The sequence below is a fragment of the Equus caballus genome, chromosome 1 (genome assembly GCF_041296265.1).
Source record: "Equus caballus isolate H_3958 breed thoroughbred chromosome 1, TB-T2T, whole genome shotgun sequence".
NCBI lineage: Eukaryota > Metazoa > Chordata > Mammalia > Perissodactyla > Equidae > Equus > Equus caballus.
Genome location: NC_091684.1, coordinates 108088731 through 108105169, shown reverse-complemented (window position 1 = coordinate 108105169; position 16439 = coordinate 108088731). Strand labels below are relative to the sequence as shown.

Genomic DNA, 16439 nt, shown 5'->3' with positions numbered 1-16439 from the left:
GAAATAGAAAATAAACAACTAATTACACAAACAACAATTTAACTGTAATTGTGATGAGCATTTGGAAGGAAAGAAAATGAGGTGAGAGAACCCAGGGAGAGAGGGGCAAGAGTGGATAGATGAAATTAATTAGGAGGCAATTGTAGAAACTCAAGCGAGGATAACATTAGCATTTCAGCTCTCTTGTTCGAGTGATGTTGTGGGTCTGGAGACTGTGGGAACTTAGAGGTAAACTATATTAATAATTATGTTAATATGTCCTTATATAGCATATGTCATTTGTAAAATGATTAATTATATTAATTCTTATATTAATATAATTAACAGTAATTTTAAGCATGGGGACAGTAAGAACCAGAGATATTAAGAGGTTTGCTCAATGTTCTAGAAATTAACAAAACTGCATTTCTTTAAAAATAATTCCCTAGTTCATATTGTCATCAATATATTCTGCTTCTCTACCTTCTCCCTACAGTTCATTCCAAAGTCTGAAGCTTCATGGATTGTTATCTAATGTATATAATTTTATATTATGTACTAGTTTGTGGAGATCCTGTCAACCCTGAAGTGAGAGAACCCTTCTTGTTAATATCACAAAAGTTCTGGGCTGTCTAAGTGTAGTATTTCTGCTAACCCAAAGACTTGGTGTGTTGACTCTGAGTCATAGTCCTTGGGGTAGAGGGGAAGTCCAGTGTCTGGAAGCCCCCTCTGTCAATCAGAGTGGCAAGGGAAGAAGACGTCTTCTAAATGGAGATTAAGTGGTCTCACATAAAGCTTTTCTACCCTAGAAAGTGGGATATATGGACCCAGAGAGGATGGAGTTTTAGGCATTTTATAATTGGCCTAACTTCAGATCTGTGGATCAGAGCATGAGACTGAAAAGTTCATTTTGGTGGTTATGCTCTCTCAGGAAACCAGTGAACTTTTTATGTGCTCCTGCTCAAGAATCGCTAATGGCCTGAGTGTCTGAGATAAGTGAACAGTTCTTAGTTTGACTGTTAGAGCTAGAAAACAGTGAGGCTGGGTGGAGTCACTCTAAATTTCGAGTCCCTGTGCAATCTGTGGCTTTCAGTGGGGCTCAACTTAGTAACGTATGAGGCTGAACATATGTGTGCAACCTCAGTCCACAGCGATGCAGAAAGATGGAGTTGAAAGACCATGGTCTTTGGAATTGGCCAGGTTGGCATCTGGATCCGATTCTAGCCACTTTGTAGTTGGACTTAAGCTATTTCTTTCTAACTTTTCTAAGCCTCAGTTTCCTCATCTTTAAAGTGATAAAAACAGTGGGTATCCATTTCTTAGGGTTGATATAAGATTTGTGGTAGCATATATTAAGTGTTTGGTATACAATCATGCATTGCTTAACAATGGGGACACGTTCTGAGAGGTTTTGTCTTTGTGTGAACAGCATAGTATGTACTTACACAAAAATAGGTGTCATATAGGCCATGTGGCACTAATCTTATGAGATCACCATTGTATATGCCATCTGTTGTTGACCGAACAATTGTTATGCAGCACATGACTGTACTGAAATGCTTAATAAATGTTGAGGAGTTACTTTTCATGATGCATATCCCAAATCACCTGCAACTCATCCTAATTTTCTTTTCTTTTTTTTACTTGTAGACTCTTCCCAAAATTCTTGATAAGCTAGCACCAGCGTTCACGATGAGCAGCTGCAGCTTCCTTGTGGAAAAATCCCGAGCTTCTACAGCCCGGGTAGTGGTATGGAGAGAGATGGGGGTGTCCAGAAGCTACACCATGGAGAGCAGCTACTGCGGCTGCAACCAGGGCCCCTATCAGGTATGTGAGGCTGTGGGATACCCATGCTTTTGGTATGTGGCAATACGCTATAATGGGGAGCGATCACAGACCCCTTATTCCTGCTTTCTTGCCTGAAAGAGGAAGAGGTCTCTAAGTAGAGTCTCGCACAGCTCCCTGATCTTGCAGAAGAACTAGTTCAATGATTGCCTTCACTGGCAGCACAATCTGTGTTGAATCCTGGAAGCAATTCACACATGCCTGCTGATTTGGTTTCTCAATCATCTGCCCTCACAAGCAAGCAGCAGGGAGCCTCCCTTGGACATGCACCCCCAGCTTTTATAGAACCTCTGCCTGGCCCTTTATATGCATGGGAGTCTGTTGCTACCTTTTGCAACAAGTGGTCTAGTGCCCTATGCATCATAAAGAACGTAGGTCGGTGCATAGATGTTGCCAATACTTATGTGTATTGTGTTTCTCCGTCTTCTGTGCTTATCTAAATCAGAAGCTCTCTGTTATCTTGCTGTCACCAGAGCACATAGAAGTGTGTGCATGATGTGGGTCTCCCTAAGATGAGTGGGTCTAAGATTCATGCTCTCATGTTGAGGGAAAGGACTCCTATAAATCACATTCTTTCTACAGCTATATTAACTGCATGAGCAGCTGGATAGCTGCTACAGCAGGCTGTTCTAGCTGCTCTTCCCACTCCCCCACTAGAGGAACATAAATAAGGGACATTGTGACAGTGCCAGGGTAATAGACTCTTTTAAATTTGTTAGGCAAGCTGACAGACTACTCCTTGGTGACTTCCATTCAACCCCGAGAATACCTGGACCTCACCAGCATTAAAGCTCCTTGTGTTGGCTTTGATTCTCTCCTTGAACAGCCAGGAAGCACTTGGCATCTACACAGTCCTGTGCTTGTAGAAATCTGTTAGCTATCAAAGGGCATACAAGGAGTGACATGTGATGAGCATTATCTAACTTCCCACGTGGCCAAAGATTTTTTTTGACACAGGGCTACTGAACCACCCATTTTTACCCATTAATTCTGTTGAATAGCCAGTTAGTCTAAACAGTTGCTTGAAACAATTGTTTTATTATTGAATTAATAACCTATTGGGCTGAATTAATCCTTATTTACCCACATTAATGTTGATGCAGAATAAGAAGAGTGAGATGGTTGGAGGGGTATGGGATCGGGCAGGAAAAGGCCTCACTCTTCCATTTACCAGCAGTTCCAAAGATACCTCTATGAACCTATATGTTGTGTATATTAAATGGGCATCGTAATAAGGATTCCCCTCCTCTCAAATACAGAAGATTTTTGTAGAGTCCAAAAGAGAATGCATCTATGAATGTACTTGGAGGTTATATCATTGGGAATCTGTTCACTCTCTTGGCATTCAAAACCCAGAGGATTGGAAAAAATAGCTTAAAATGTGACTCTAAGGCCTTGTGGATATAGACTTGTGCCTTTCTAGCTGTGTGCTTCTTGATGGAAAGTGGCCAGTCACATGTTGAAAAGATAACTCCATGCATCCCTCACAGATTTATTGGGTTGGTGACTTTCATTGACTTCGTTTCTCCAAGCACCAATTCAGGTTAACAGCTTCTGGTCACATAAGTATCAGTGCCATTCATGATAAATCAACTGGAAACTCAAAGTCCTTTGGAGCTGTTGTTTGGAAAGTAAATGACTCATAGGTTCAGGCCCTCACCAATTCTCCATCATCCATGTAGCTTACACAGTGGCTGCTGAAAATGACAAAGAATGAAAGAGGCTTGCCCTATAGGATGGCTTTCAGATATCAGCCCAGCATTTGCCCTGTGAAATTTTCCACGTGACCTTTGCATGGGCTCTCTGTAAGAAAGTATGGGGAAGGACTGGCTTGAGAAAGCCATGATGGTGCCAGACCTGGTTTTGCTTTAACAATCCCATTCTCTATATAAAACGCCTCTCCAAATGGATGGTTTTTCTTCTTCTCTTTGTTTTTCTGTCCTTACAAACACTGTTGAGTAAATGAGCAGAATTGCAGACAGTGAGCAAGAGGATGGGGAGTAATTTTACATATGGGGGGGAGCCCACCCCAGGGGAAGGAAGCCAGCCCAGAGTTGGGTGTTTTGGATTTTCGTTTGAGGTAGATAGTGAGGTCTATGAGCTATAAAGCAGTATAGAAGTTTCCATCCTGAACATATTGCAAATGATTTTTGTACAATGAGAAGCTGAATCCCAGTTGGGTCCTGAGGTTATTATTCTAAGGTCATCTTTCCAGTTTTTGTTTAGCATTACCATTTATCCAAAAGATGGAGGATACTTAAATACACCCACGAGGGGCATTCCTTCCTTCCTTCATAAGAATATAAATATTTTTGCAGTTTCTCTGGTTAACATGGCTTTCAAGTAGTTCCAATCATTTCTCCCCCTGCACACTAAGTACCTGATTTGTTAGTATTGAAATGAAATATCATTTCTTACAGTGACATTTATGTTGGAACTGCATTAAAGAACACACACCATTACCTTCAAATTATTATTAATAATATGATATTTTTCTCTTCTATTTTCCAGTCTATAGTTGGCTAATTTTAAAAAAATTTCTCCTGCTTTTGTTTCTTTGGGATATAGTCTTTGCTGCTAGGTTATATGCTTAGAGCCATAATTTGTATTTAATATGCAAGTCACACCCAATGAGAGATTTCCTTTCCTTATTAGGGACTGCCCCAAAGCTATTGAGGCTATTGAGGGAGAAAGCCAAAATGCAATGATGCATCCTTTGGGGGCTCATTTTTTAGAGGCGTCCTGTCTATGTGGACAGATGTGTGCTTCACACTGAGTGCTTGTGACCTGGGGTCACGTACATGGTGTGTTTGCACATACAAAGGCATGTGACTGGGCCCTGTGCGCTGCTTGTGGCTTAGGAGGATCATGTGAATACTCCCACCCAAGCAGGCTGTTGACATGCTCCTTGGCAATGCTGCTGACTTGTGGGATGGTAAATTGGTTCTGAGTCAGAGAAAGGGCTGAAGATGGGTGACTCAGCTGAGGTTTGAAGAGTGACTCAACAGGTATTTAAATTCCCTACCTGCAAACTGCCTCCCTTGGATTGTGGATCCTCAGCAATCCATCCTTCCCACCACAACAGAGGGATCTTTCAATAACCCAAAGCTATTCAAGTCACAGTACTGCCCGTAATCCTTCCAAGTGTCTTCATTACATGTAGAGAAAATCCAACTCCTTATTGTGACATGTAAGGCCTTTTACAATCTCATTTGTTCTTTTTTATATTCAATACCTAGTTTAGTATAAAGGAGGTATTAAAAGTACATGATAACTGATGCATGAATGAATAAATTAAGTTAAATGAACAAATGAATGAATGGTGATTTCCAGGGAGAGTCAGATGATTATCCTCTCTGTCCATGGATAACTAGAAAAGGAGAAGAAATCATCATGGTCCAAATGTGATTAGAAGCCATTCTAAAATGGAGATTTTAAGCGTCGTTGCAATGGGGGGAAATGGAAAATGTGTGGATGACAGAGGGAAATGCATAAGAATGCAATGCTGAGACCTCTCTGACTTGTCACTATATATATGATTTGAGAGCATCTAATGGATTCTTTCCCAGAGTAAGGCAATTCTAGTCCAGGTGTAGAATCTCACGTGGCCACATTCTAATAACAGATGATGATTAGACAGAAAGACTTCCACCGTACACATGGGAGATGCAGCAATGCACCTTCTAGATCCCTCTTCAGGACCCAGGCACTCATTTTCCCAGCTGCTCAGAGCTGTGTCCATCACCAGAAATTGTCTGTAGCTGATGGAAGCTGCCTTGAGCAAAGCTATGGCTCCTCCACGCAAGCAGCTTGTATCTGACAGCTCGTCCATGTGCGGGTCCAAAGGCCTGACCTCCTAGTCTCAGTTGGGAAAACTGCAGAAGGCCATTCCAGCTCCACAGCTCCCTATAGTGTTGGCTGGAGTCTCTGGTGCAATTGTGTTGCCATTCAACTTCCTTCTCTGCCTGATTCTGCGTTCCTCACCACTCACAGGTGTCCCGGCAAGCACTCTAAAAATCCTGCAAAGCAACGTTTAACAGTATTTCAAAAAGGCCTAGATTAGAAAACATAAACGTTGGAACTAAGCCCTTAAGCTGTTGAATGTGGTTTGATAGAGATGAATTTCATAGGAAAAACAAAATCATCTGAACTCGGCTTTCGAGGCTCCCAGGGACGTCTCATTCACATTCTGCTCACCTCAACTGTTCAGGGAATGAGGCCCCCGTGGAGAATTAACAACTGCAGCTTGGTTCAGGGACTCTTGCACCAGTGCTCTACTACAGCTGCGGTCCAGAAGGGAGGTTGGGTGTATTAGTTTCCCGTGGCCACATAAATTTATTCTCTCACAGTGCTGCAGGCTATGAGTCCAAAATGCGTGTTGGCAGCACGGCATTCTGTCTAAAGTCTCCAGGGGGAGAATCTGTCCCGTGCCTTTCTCTTAGCTTCTGGTGTTATCAGAAATCTTTGGCATTCCTTGGCTTATAGAGGCATCGTTCCAGTCTCTTCCTTTGTTGTCAAACGGCCTTCTCCACTTGTGTGCCTTTGTCTCTGTGTCTCCTCTCCTCTTATGAGGACGTCAGTCATGTTGGATTTAGGGCCCACCCTACTCCAATATGATGTCATTTTAACTACATCTGCAAAGACCTTGTTTCCAAATAAGGTCATATTCTGAGGTTCTGGGCAGGACATGAATTTTGAGGAGACATTATGCAACCTAGAACACTGAGTTAGGCAAGAAGGTACAGAATCTGTAGACCCAAGAATCAAAAAGAGCTTTTTATTTCTGTCTTCATATTGCCATACTGTGAAGCCCCAAGTGAATTATAATAGGTCTTGTTTTCTCTCTACCTCATGATCAACAAAATGAGAAGTTTTAGATTTTTCTTAGAAGATCTTGGAAGATAAGTTTGAGAGTCATGACGTGTATAATGAATGCTGATTAATGCTGCTCAAATGTTATAATAAACAATGCCCTTAAAGTAATAATAATGATAATAAACAAATCTATGGTTTAAGTCTTGGGCTTGTATTAAATTACTTCATCTTTGCTGCTGCACGACAAAGCAAGGCAGTGTCTATTTTATCATCATCATCACTTTATTTTACAAATGGGAACGCTTAGGCAGAGAGCTTAATAACTTCCTCAAGGTCACACAGCTAGTAAGTTTTAGAACCAGGATTTGAACCCAGGTGGGTCAGCACTGGAATCTTTGCTTTTACTCCCATGCTTTCTGCCTAGCAGAACGTCATTGGTGAAAGGAGCTCTGGGCTTTGGAAATAAGAGACCAGCTACTGCTCTTGGCTGCCACTTAGTAGATCTGCAGCAATAGGTTTCTTGTTTATAAGAGGAAGACCTAGTTAGAACTAAGAGTTGGGCATGGTCTATGCTACATTATGCCTGAGAGAGGCTGCCTTTTCTGGGTATCCACGGGGCTTATGGCTCACCTGGACTGGGCAACCCAGCGTGATTGTGAAACCCCTAAAAGTCATCTGCAGTGCATTCTGGGTATGTGCATTTTTCTAGGGAGAAAGTACTCTGTTTTTAGCACCAATTAGTTTGTTGTCAGGAGTCTTTGTTCTATCCATCACATGCCCCCCACCTCATCCTATGCTGACTTATTTTCTTTTTTCACCTTTTCAAAGTAAACGAAGAGGGCTTGGAGGAATGTAATACCTATGAAGTGGCAGCTTGCTATCAGGGGAAATGGGGGGAGCAGAGTTAGTCTTCAGTCAAACAACCAGCTTAAGTTTGTATTAGGCACTCTCCTGCGTTGCTTCCTGTACTCATTGCACTTCCTGGTGACTTCTCTCCTTTCCCATTAGAGAACTGCTGCTCTCACACAGCTCTTTGGACTTGTGTGGTCTTTACTTGCAGATATCTCTTCCCCCAAGCGTCCTAAGCTGCAGAATCACCTGTATCCCAGGGTACACACACGTTCTTTCTCTCTCTACCACACACACAAGTATATCATACAGGTATACACATACATACTTACAGCCCAGTGGTTCTCAATCATTGACTCATACAGGGGACATAGCCTATTGTTTAGTGCGGGTGCCTGTGTCAGACAGAGGGGTCCAAGGAGAGATCTGTGTTTAACAATCATGACCTTGAGATGGTTACCTCTATGAGTTTTAGCTGTAAAAATGGTGTCCCTCACGGTTCCTACTTCACGGAGATGCTGTAAAGACTGAATGAGCTAGTGCCTGTAAAACATTTGTCACTGTTTTCATAGTAAACCCTCAACACTTGTTTATTATTTGTATTATTGTTGGTTGTACGTAATAATTTTCAATAGTGGTTTTCTTCTTTTATTTTAAACAAAGACATTTAGACTTCCACTCTTATCCAAAATTGTCTTATTCCGACCTTCTTAATTAGAACCATTAGGGTTGGAAATTAGGTCTCTGTGATTTTATTAACTTTAATGTGAAGCCAGGGTTGAGAACCATAGATTTTGGCTTCTATAGAGTCTGATATCCATATACCTATATTTATTAAATTAGCTATATCAAAGCAACTTCTGTCTGTATTGTCTAGACATTTCCTCCATTATCTACCCTTTATTCTGTCTATCAGACTTCCTGTGCAGTCTAATTTATATTATGGCCAATTCATAGGTGAGGTCTTAGAAAAGGGAAGGGGAATTTGTGAGCCTCCTTCCAGAAGAAGAGTAAGGAAGGCATGAGGAGCGGAGGGCAGGACAGGGAACAGATTTAAATTCCTCAAAGACTGCTGAATTTAAAAGCCTATTAAAATCATGAGCACAACTCAAGAGTAAGTTTTGGGTCACTATTCTCTTGGAAGTCATTTCCTCGTTCTTTGAGCAGCCTCATATTGGAACATAACTCAGAACTTTGAATGGAGTTGGGGGGATGTCTTAATTTCATTAATGCAATCTGAGGAATAGTATTCTCAAATCTTAATGTGCGTGAGAATTACCTAGGGATCTTATATGATGCAGATTTCTGAACCATGTCTCCATCTGATCCATTTGGCCCAGGAATCTGCATTTCATCCAGCGACCCTGCCAATTCAGAGCCCAGAGGCCAGTCACTGAGAGATGAGGCAGGATACCCCGATGTACGAGGCAAGATGGTTTTGAAACTAGACTGTAGTCTCTGTTTTTGCTCTCTTGCTCCTGATCCACTTTGGGCTATAGAGAATTTTCTGTGGCTTTTGTCATCGTCTCAAATTCCCTGCCTCCCTCCACCCCTTTTTTTGTGTGTGTACATGTGTTTCATCTGTGCTTTTGGGTCATCGGCTTAGTTCTCCCACAAGAGTTGTATTTAAAAACTATCTGAGAATCCCAGCGAGAGTCTAAAGATGGTTTTGTTTTTGTTCTTTCTGGCTCCTGGGATACCCCCAGGTCAAGATTTCTTAAATTGCTTGTAGAACGAAAGAGTCTAAGAACAGATATAATTATATAGAAAATTGTTTGTTTACCTATGTGTACATTTTTCTGGGGAAAGTATCTGTAGTTTTTAAGATATTCTTAAAAGGGTGGGAGACCCCCCAAAAAGATATGGAGCTCATGCCTTAGTTTATTGAAGGGCGATCTCCGGAGGGCCCTTCACAGCCTCCTTGTTCCTGCTCTTAAATCAGCTCTCAAAGTGCTTGTCTTGACTTTGTGGAAATCGAATGGAGTCTGTAAATCGCTGACTGTTTCTGCCTACTTATCAATTAGCACAAGAACAAGGATGCATCTCTTTAAGTGTGTATCGGAGTAACTTCAGTCTAAATCTTCTGCGGTTCTGGACGACACTAATCTTTTCAGGATGCGGCTGCACACAGGTGGTTGTTTAGACTCACGAGCAGCAGCATCAACTTCACCCGGGATGTGTTAGAAATGCAGAATCTCAGGCTCCACCTACTGCATCAGGATCTACATTTTATCAAGATTCCTAGGTGATGGGTGCTCCAGGCAAGTTTGAGAAGCACTAAATTACAGCACCCTTGGTTGGCAGGGAGATGAGAAAGGATTAGGGGTCAAGAAAGGAAAGCTAGGGGGCTCTAACTTTTGGGTTATGGCAAGGACATCGTTCCCATGATTTTTATGAGCTAGAATAAGATGCTGTATGGGAATGTGATTTAAAAGTTGAAAGTAATACCCCATATGAGATGTTTTGTTGAACTGTGAAAATTTTTTTTTTTTTTTGGTGAAGAAGATTGGCCCTGAGCTAACGTCTATGCCCATCTTCCTCTGCTTTGTATGTAGTCACCACCACGTTATGGCTTGATGAGTGGTGTAGGTCTGTGCCTGAAATCCAAACCTGTGAACCCAGGCCGCCAAAGTGGAGTTAAGCGAACTTAACCTCTATACCTCTGGCCCAGCATGTGTACTATTATTTTAATGCTAGATGAGTTTGTGTTTTTTTTTTTTTCTCTCCCACACCCATATTTTCCAGCAACCTTTCCCTCTCTAGGACTTAGAAAAGAACAGTTTTGCAAATGCTTGTTTTGTCATTGGAATGCTACTTCATTCCTTTGTAGATACAAATACGAAATCCAGATAGTAATCTCTCATTTTAGTAGGAACCATGATTTGGACCATTCATACCAATACCCTTTCCTTTCTTACTAACTTTGATTCAACACGAGTTGCCTTGGTGTTCTTTCTTTCTTTTTTTTTTTTTAGCTTCTTTGTAATTGATCTCAAAGCACATTGTGAGCTGTTTATTAACTCACTGCAGGCTTAACGCTGCAATGAAATATTGCCCTCCTTCTGTAGCACTCAAATCTATAGTGTCTGTCAGCATTATGATAGAATATGAAAAGGAATTAAATAAAAATCAAGAGGCAGAGATGCTAATAAGCTTGCCAGCAGGGGCCTTTCCTGGGATTACTGACGCCCTGGGAGCTATGAGTTTTAAATACCCGTTGTAAAAATGGTTCATTGTGTCAAAAATAAGGAGGGAACCTGGCACATGGGATAATCCAATGAGCCTCAAATGACCTCTGATCCTTTAAAAATAATTTGGTTTCAAAGGATCAAGAAGAAGAAAAGATGGTGTATCTCTGTAAATCTTAGTCTTCCCATGTGATCAGTGCAAATGCAATAAGCCAGACACCCTAAAGGAACAGATATAAAACCAAAGGAAGGATTGATTTCATCGAGGGTTTTATTTAGCTTAGAGCATAGGGGAAAAGGACTGGCCAACCCTGAGATGCATTTGTTTGGTTCTTGGTGCATGACTGAGTTCCTTGGAGGAGCATCTCCTTACATATGTGCTGAGAAAGGCAGAGTCGAGGCTATGAAAGACTTAGCCCCAGGTTTTTCTCTCTCTATGAAATGGAGTGGACCCCAGACGACAATGCCCTCTTTGACTGTGAGGGGCAGGTGATAGTTCTATTCTTCCAGCTAATTTTTTAATATTCTTTACCATATTTTCACTCCAATGGATTAAGGATTTCTATTTCTAAAACTAAGCAATAATTCTCTTTTTATGCCTTTATATGCCTAAATGTAAATGAGAAGGGAACATATTAGAATACTTTGAACCATGTTGTTAGAAGGTAAGCATTAGACATTTTTACATAAATTTATAATTGTTTCACTAATTAGTTAATACCTATTTATTAGGTCTCTGCTTTGTTTTAAGCTGAAGCTTATGACTGGAGATAGATATAGAAAACTAAAAACACTTAGTGAAGGCCAGATGTGTAGTCAATTCATCTTCATTCTTCATTCATTCTTTCTTTCATTCATCATTCAATAAACATTTAAAAAAAATCCAGACAATATGTTAGGTGCCAAGAATATGACAGAAAGTGGAATTGACAGCTTCCTACTCTCCCAGAGTTTATAGTCCAGCCAAAAAGGCAGTTAATTAAGTAAGTAATAACAGCAGAGAGTCATATGAAAACAACTGGATATTATAAGAGAACACAGAAGGAGATAATTTAGGCCTTCACTAGATGCTGGTTGAGTTGAATATGAATTATCCACAAGTTAATTTTTTGTGAAATTGCGAAAGGCTAACTTATCTGGTAAAGTAGAAGGTAAATTTTGCAAGTAGGGTAGGATCAGGGAGTTCTTGATTTTTATTTCATCCTAGTTTTCTTTTGTGCTCCTTCTGTCTCATTCGTATTTCTAAATCTCACTGTGCAATTCCACACTGGGGTGTGCGTTATGCTGAATTTGCGTGCACTGGGATACTCAAGTACGTTATCCTACTCCTTGTAAGTCCAGCATGGCCTCCTTAGGAACACACTGAAATGTACTGCTGGCGTTTCCATGGAGCTTGTAGTTAACTACGCCTCTCTGAAGGCAAACAAAGAATCGGAAAGATCAAAAATGTTTCAAAATGCCTCTTAGATTGATAGTGAGTAATGAAATGTAAATAGAGTAATCTTGATGATTTTATGAAATGAATTTCTGGCTATATACCCCCAAGTATTCCTGAAAACCACAAAAACCACAGTAATAAAAATACTTGCCCTTTACATAGTGATTTATAATTTATAAAACACTTTCATAAACTTTATTCTCTCAGGTGAGCCAGAAAACCACCATAGACCAAGCATGGGAGAAAGTGGAAATGAGAGATAAGGAAAATGAGCTAGAGTGAGATGGAAAGTAAGGCAAAGTGTTGCGTTATTGTGCTGGTCGGAGCAGTCAGGTAGGTCTGCTCAGCTTTGTGGGATGTGTCTGGATAGATTGTGGGATGTAGAACAAATTCTCGGAGGAGTTGTTGAGAAGGAAGAAGGAGAGACTTATCTGCCTTCTGCACACAGCCCCACTTCCTGTTTCCTGTTAGTCAAAATGTGTTCCCAGAGAATTAAACTCACACATTCAGGTTGCACCACCTGGCCCCTTCTACAGCCACTCATCCAAGTCTGGAAATGGTGGGAGAAGCCAGAAACTCAGGATTCGAAGCTAGTTGGCCTGGCTATATAGTAGCAACAATGAAGGAAGCCCTCTTAAGCGTGCAACTGGTCAACCCCGGGGTGTGGAACTGAGAGGGCCTGTGCAGAATTGGTGGCACCTAAGGCAAAGCTCACCCCTGGGGGTCCAGGAGCTGATATCACCAAGGGAATCTGCACCTAAGGTATGTCGTCTACAATTCCCAAGATTTTTGTGCGTGTGCTTTTAATTATAAAAGTTATAGCACAAATTGACAACATTCAACAAAAATGTTCATGATCTTTGATCCTAAAGTTCAACTTCTAGGAATTTAATTCCAGAAGTGCACAAAGGTACGTGTACCAGGATGTCATTACTTGTTAATGATGAAAAAGTGGAAACAACCTTAGTTCCCATTAGTAGAGGATCAGTGAAATAAACAATTGTCTGTTGAACAATGAATGACTCAAGCAAAGAATGAAGATAATCTATTTTATGTGGCCTTTAGCATTTCTATATGCTGTCTCCATCATTCATTGACTGTATTTTGGATAAATTATTTATTCTTTATAACTTTAAGTGTAGTTATCAGAAAAATAAGGATAATAATTATACCTTCCTCAGCGTAGTTGTATGTAAAGCATTTAATATAGTGTCTGACACAAAATACTGGCTAATCCTCATCTTCACCATCATGATCATCCTAACTATCATCTCCCTTGTATATTGCTGTACTCAACCTACTGATGTGAAAACCCAGTTTGGGAAAATTTAAGTGGCATTCCAAATGCTTGACAACTTGTTAGCTTTGGGATTAGAATTAGAACAGACTAAGTTCTGTGTTCCTCAGTGACATCACGTTGCATCGTGTTGATGAAATTTTCAGGTGTCGCAAAGCTGGGACAAGCAGTTATTGTGTTCCACGGCAAAATTTGTGTCTTAAAAGATCTTAGCAAAATGGAATCCTGGGCAAAATATCAAAACAGGAATTTCATGTGCATAATTGGGAAATTTGGCATTTGGTTAAAACAAAAAGAAATCACTCAAGTATAAGAAGGTTTATAAAAAATATTTAGAGATTTTACTTACTGGTAATGTAATATGATTAAAATGTGAACTATGACTGTTAAAGACATAAATGATATTAGATTATGTTAAAATTACTATAATGCTTAGAATGAGAAAGCTGATATTTCTGTTTTCTCCAACTCCATCTAATTGTATTGAGAAAAATGTGTTCCATTCAGTAAAATGACTCGATTTGGGGGCACTTAAGGGAGAATTGTAGTAGAAGCCTGCAATGGTCAGGTAAAAAGAGCTTTTTGAGCCATCCTAAGGAGGATAGAGTTTATTTTCAAAGATAATAGGTGTCCATTAATATGACTTAAGGAGAGAAGTAATTGGATCATAGCTGTCTTTTAACAGCTGTGTGCTGGATGGGACTAGGGACCAGTCAGAAGGCGATTGTAATAGTCCATGGTTGGAAGGAGGGCAGAAGTTTTGGAAGGACGCAAGGAAGACGGATTCAAGAGATACTCAGGAGGTGGAATTGACCAGAGCTGATAATGGGCTGGTTGAGGTAGTGAGGGATGAAGAAGAGGGAGAAGTCTAGGATGACCCCCAGGTTTCTGGACTGGATACAAGATAGTAAATGGAAGAAGGGAAATCATCTTGTGGGCATGCGTGAGGGAAGAGATGATCATATACCTCAGGAAGTGAAGCAAGGCAGGGAAACTAACTACTTATTTGGATGTTACCGAAAAAACTGAGAAGCACAGTTTGGTTTGACAGATAAACCCTGTGGCCAATTCTGAGAAATTCTTAATTTTGTGATAGACCATTAATAGAAGAGAATGTGAAATTGCTGCTTTAACCTTATGAGGGGATTTTCTAACTGGCATTTATTACCGCTTCACCATAACTGACCTTATCCTCACTGCAGCCTAATTTAAATTCTAACGCTTATTCTTCTGAGCACTCCAATATTCTTATAATCGGATTCTTTATTGCTGTTAACTTGCTAATGCAAATTTGTATGTTTGGTATTATTTTGACTGAAGAAAGGGGCTCTGCTATATATATATGTAAGTGTATATTTACATATAAATTTTTTTTCTAACTTAAAGAAAAGTTCAGGGAAAAATAGTTAAAAATCAGTATGCCCATAAATGAATGAACTTATGTCTACCATTGCTTTTGTCACTTTGATGTTTCCTTCTAGACTTTGATCACGTGCGCATCTTTTGCAGGCTTGTCATCAATCAGTACATATATTTGTGGATTATTCATTTTTTAATTAACATTATATCTTAAGAATTTCCCACATTTTTCTGAAGACTTCATGCTTCTAACAATTGCATTTTTTCCCAACATTATATTTACTACACTACAATTTACTTAAAATTGTTAGATATTTAGGTTGCTTCCTAACTTCTGGCTGTTTTATGCAACGCTAGGAAGAAGATCTTCATGTATAAACTTTTCCCCACCCACCACCCATGTTTTCAACCAAGAGGTTGGAGTGCCAAAGGGCAATTGCTGGGTCAGGTGTTTTTAAAAAATGTTATGGGATTGATATTACAAAATATCATTCACCAACTTAAAACTTGGCTGGCCTTGACCCCTTGCTCATGGTCAATGTGAGAGGTTGTATTTCCACTTGGGCTTTTTAGTTTAACCATATATATATAGTACATTTAAGCTGAATGAATGGGCAGCTCAGCGTAGGAAGGAAGACAGAATATAAATGAAAGGGCCACTTTTATTTTAAACATTTTCGTCAAATTCTGGCATCTCTTGATTTTGGTTGATTCCTTCTGACTTTTTCCCTCAGATCAGCTAATGGCAAGATCTAGTGACAACATTTCTTAGAAGATTTCTTTTCCAGGTATATATTCAATCATAGAAAAGAATTCATGGGTTTGTCAATTTATGTTTTAGTTTTGTGCAATGACATCCTAAAAGAGGCTGTTGAAACAAACCCACAGGTTTACTTCCAAATTAGATCCTCATTTTATCATTCATTTGAAATCTCATTTACCACTGGCAGTCATTGCCAGTTACCATAACAAATCAATTTTTGTATTCTAACTCTCCTCAGGCACTCCTCAGTCACCCATGAATGGATTGAGTATGGCTGTTCATGATCAACCCCAAAATATAACCTAGAAATAAAATCTTCCTTTCTCCTAAATCTCCCTGATATAGATACTTCCTCACTGCCTCAACATTGACACAGAAATAAGACTATTTGTAATCTTAGTCATGAAACTTTAAAGAGATTACCAAGGAAGCTGGTGAAATGGGAACCAGTAGACTTCTTGTCTACTTCCAGGACACAGGATATGAGTTTAATTTGGATTATGAGAGTCTTATACAATGATCATGGATATATGTTGCCATGAGATGTTAAAAGGATTTCTAAAGCAGGGATGTTCTCTCTAGATCAGAATTTCTAAGCCTGGGTACTAATGACATTTTGGGCTGGATAATTCTTAGTTGAGGGGGCTCTCCTGTGCATTGTAGGATGTTTAACAGCACCGTTGGCCTTTATCTACTAGATGCTAGCAACACCTCTCATGTTGTGACAGCTAAAAATCTATCTGGACATTGCTAGTCCTTGTGAGTCAAAACCCTTGTGAGTCAAAACCACCCATTATTGAGAACCATTTCTTAACTATAGATGTTTAGTTTCCCAGGTCCCCTCTTTGAGTCTTTGTTTCCTTATCTGAAAAGTCAGAAGATTGCATTGGATGGTGTCCAGTTATC

The 16439-nt window shown here is 40.0% G+C and overlaps 1 protein-coding gene across 6 annotated transcripts in view; it reads left to right on the top strand.

The window, feature by feature from the left end:
- The window catches only part of AGBL1 (AGBL carboxypeptidase 1), a 755364-nt gene that overhangs the window by 436108 nt on the left and 302817 nt on the right, over positions 1-16439 (top strand). For all 6 annotated transcript variants that reach the window (XM_005602809.4, XM_070266954.1, XM_070266962.1 and 3 more), the window contains one exon: positions 1630-1806. In XM_005602809.4, coding sequence (XP_005602866.2) covers positions 1630-1806 — 177 coding nt within the window. The remainder of the gene's footprint in view (positions 1-1629; positions 1807-16439) is intronic.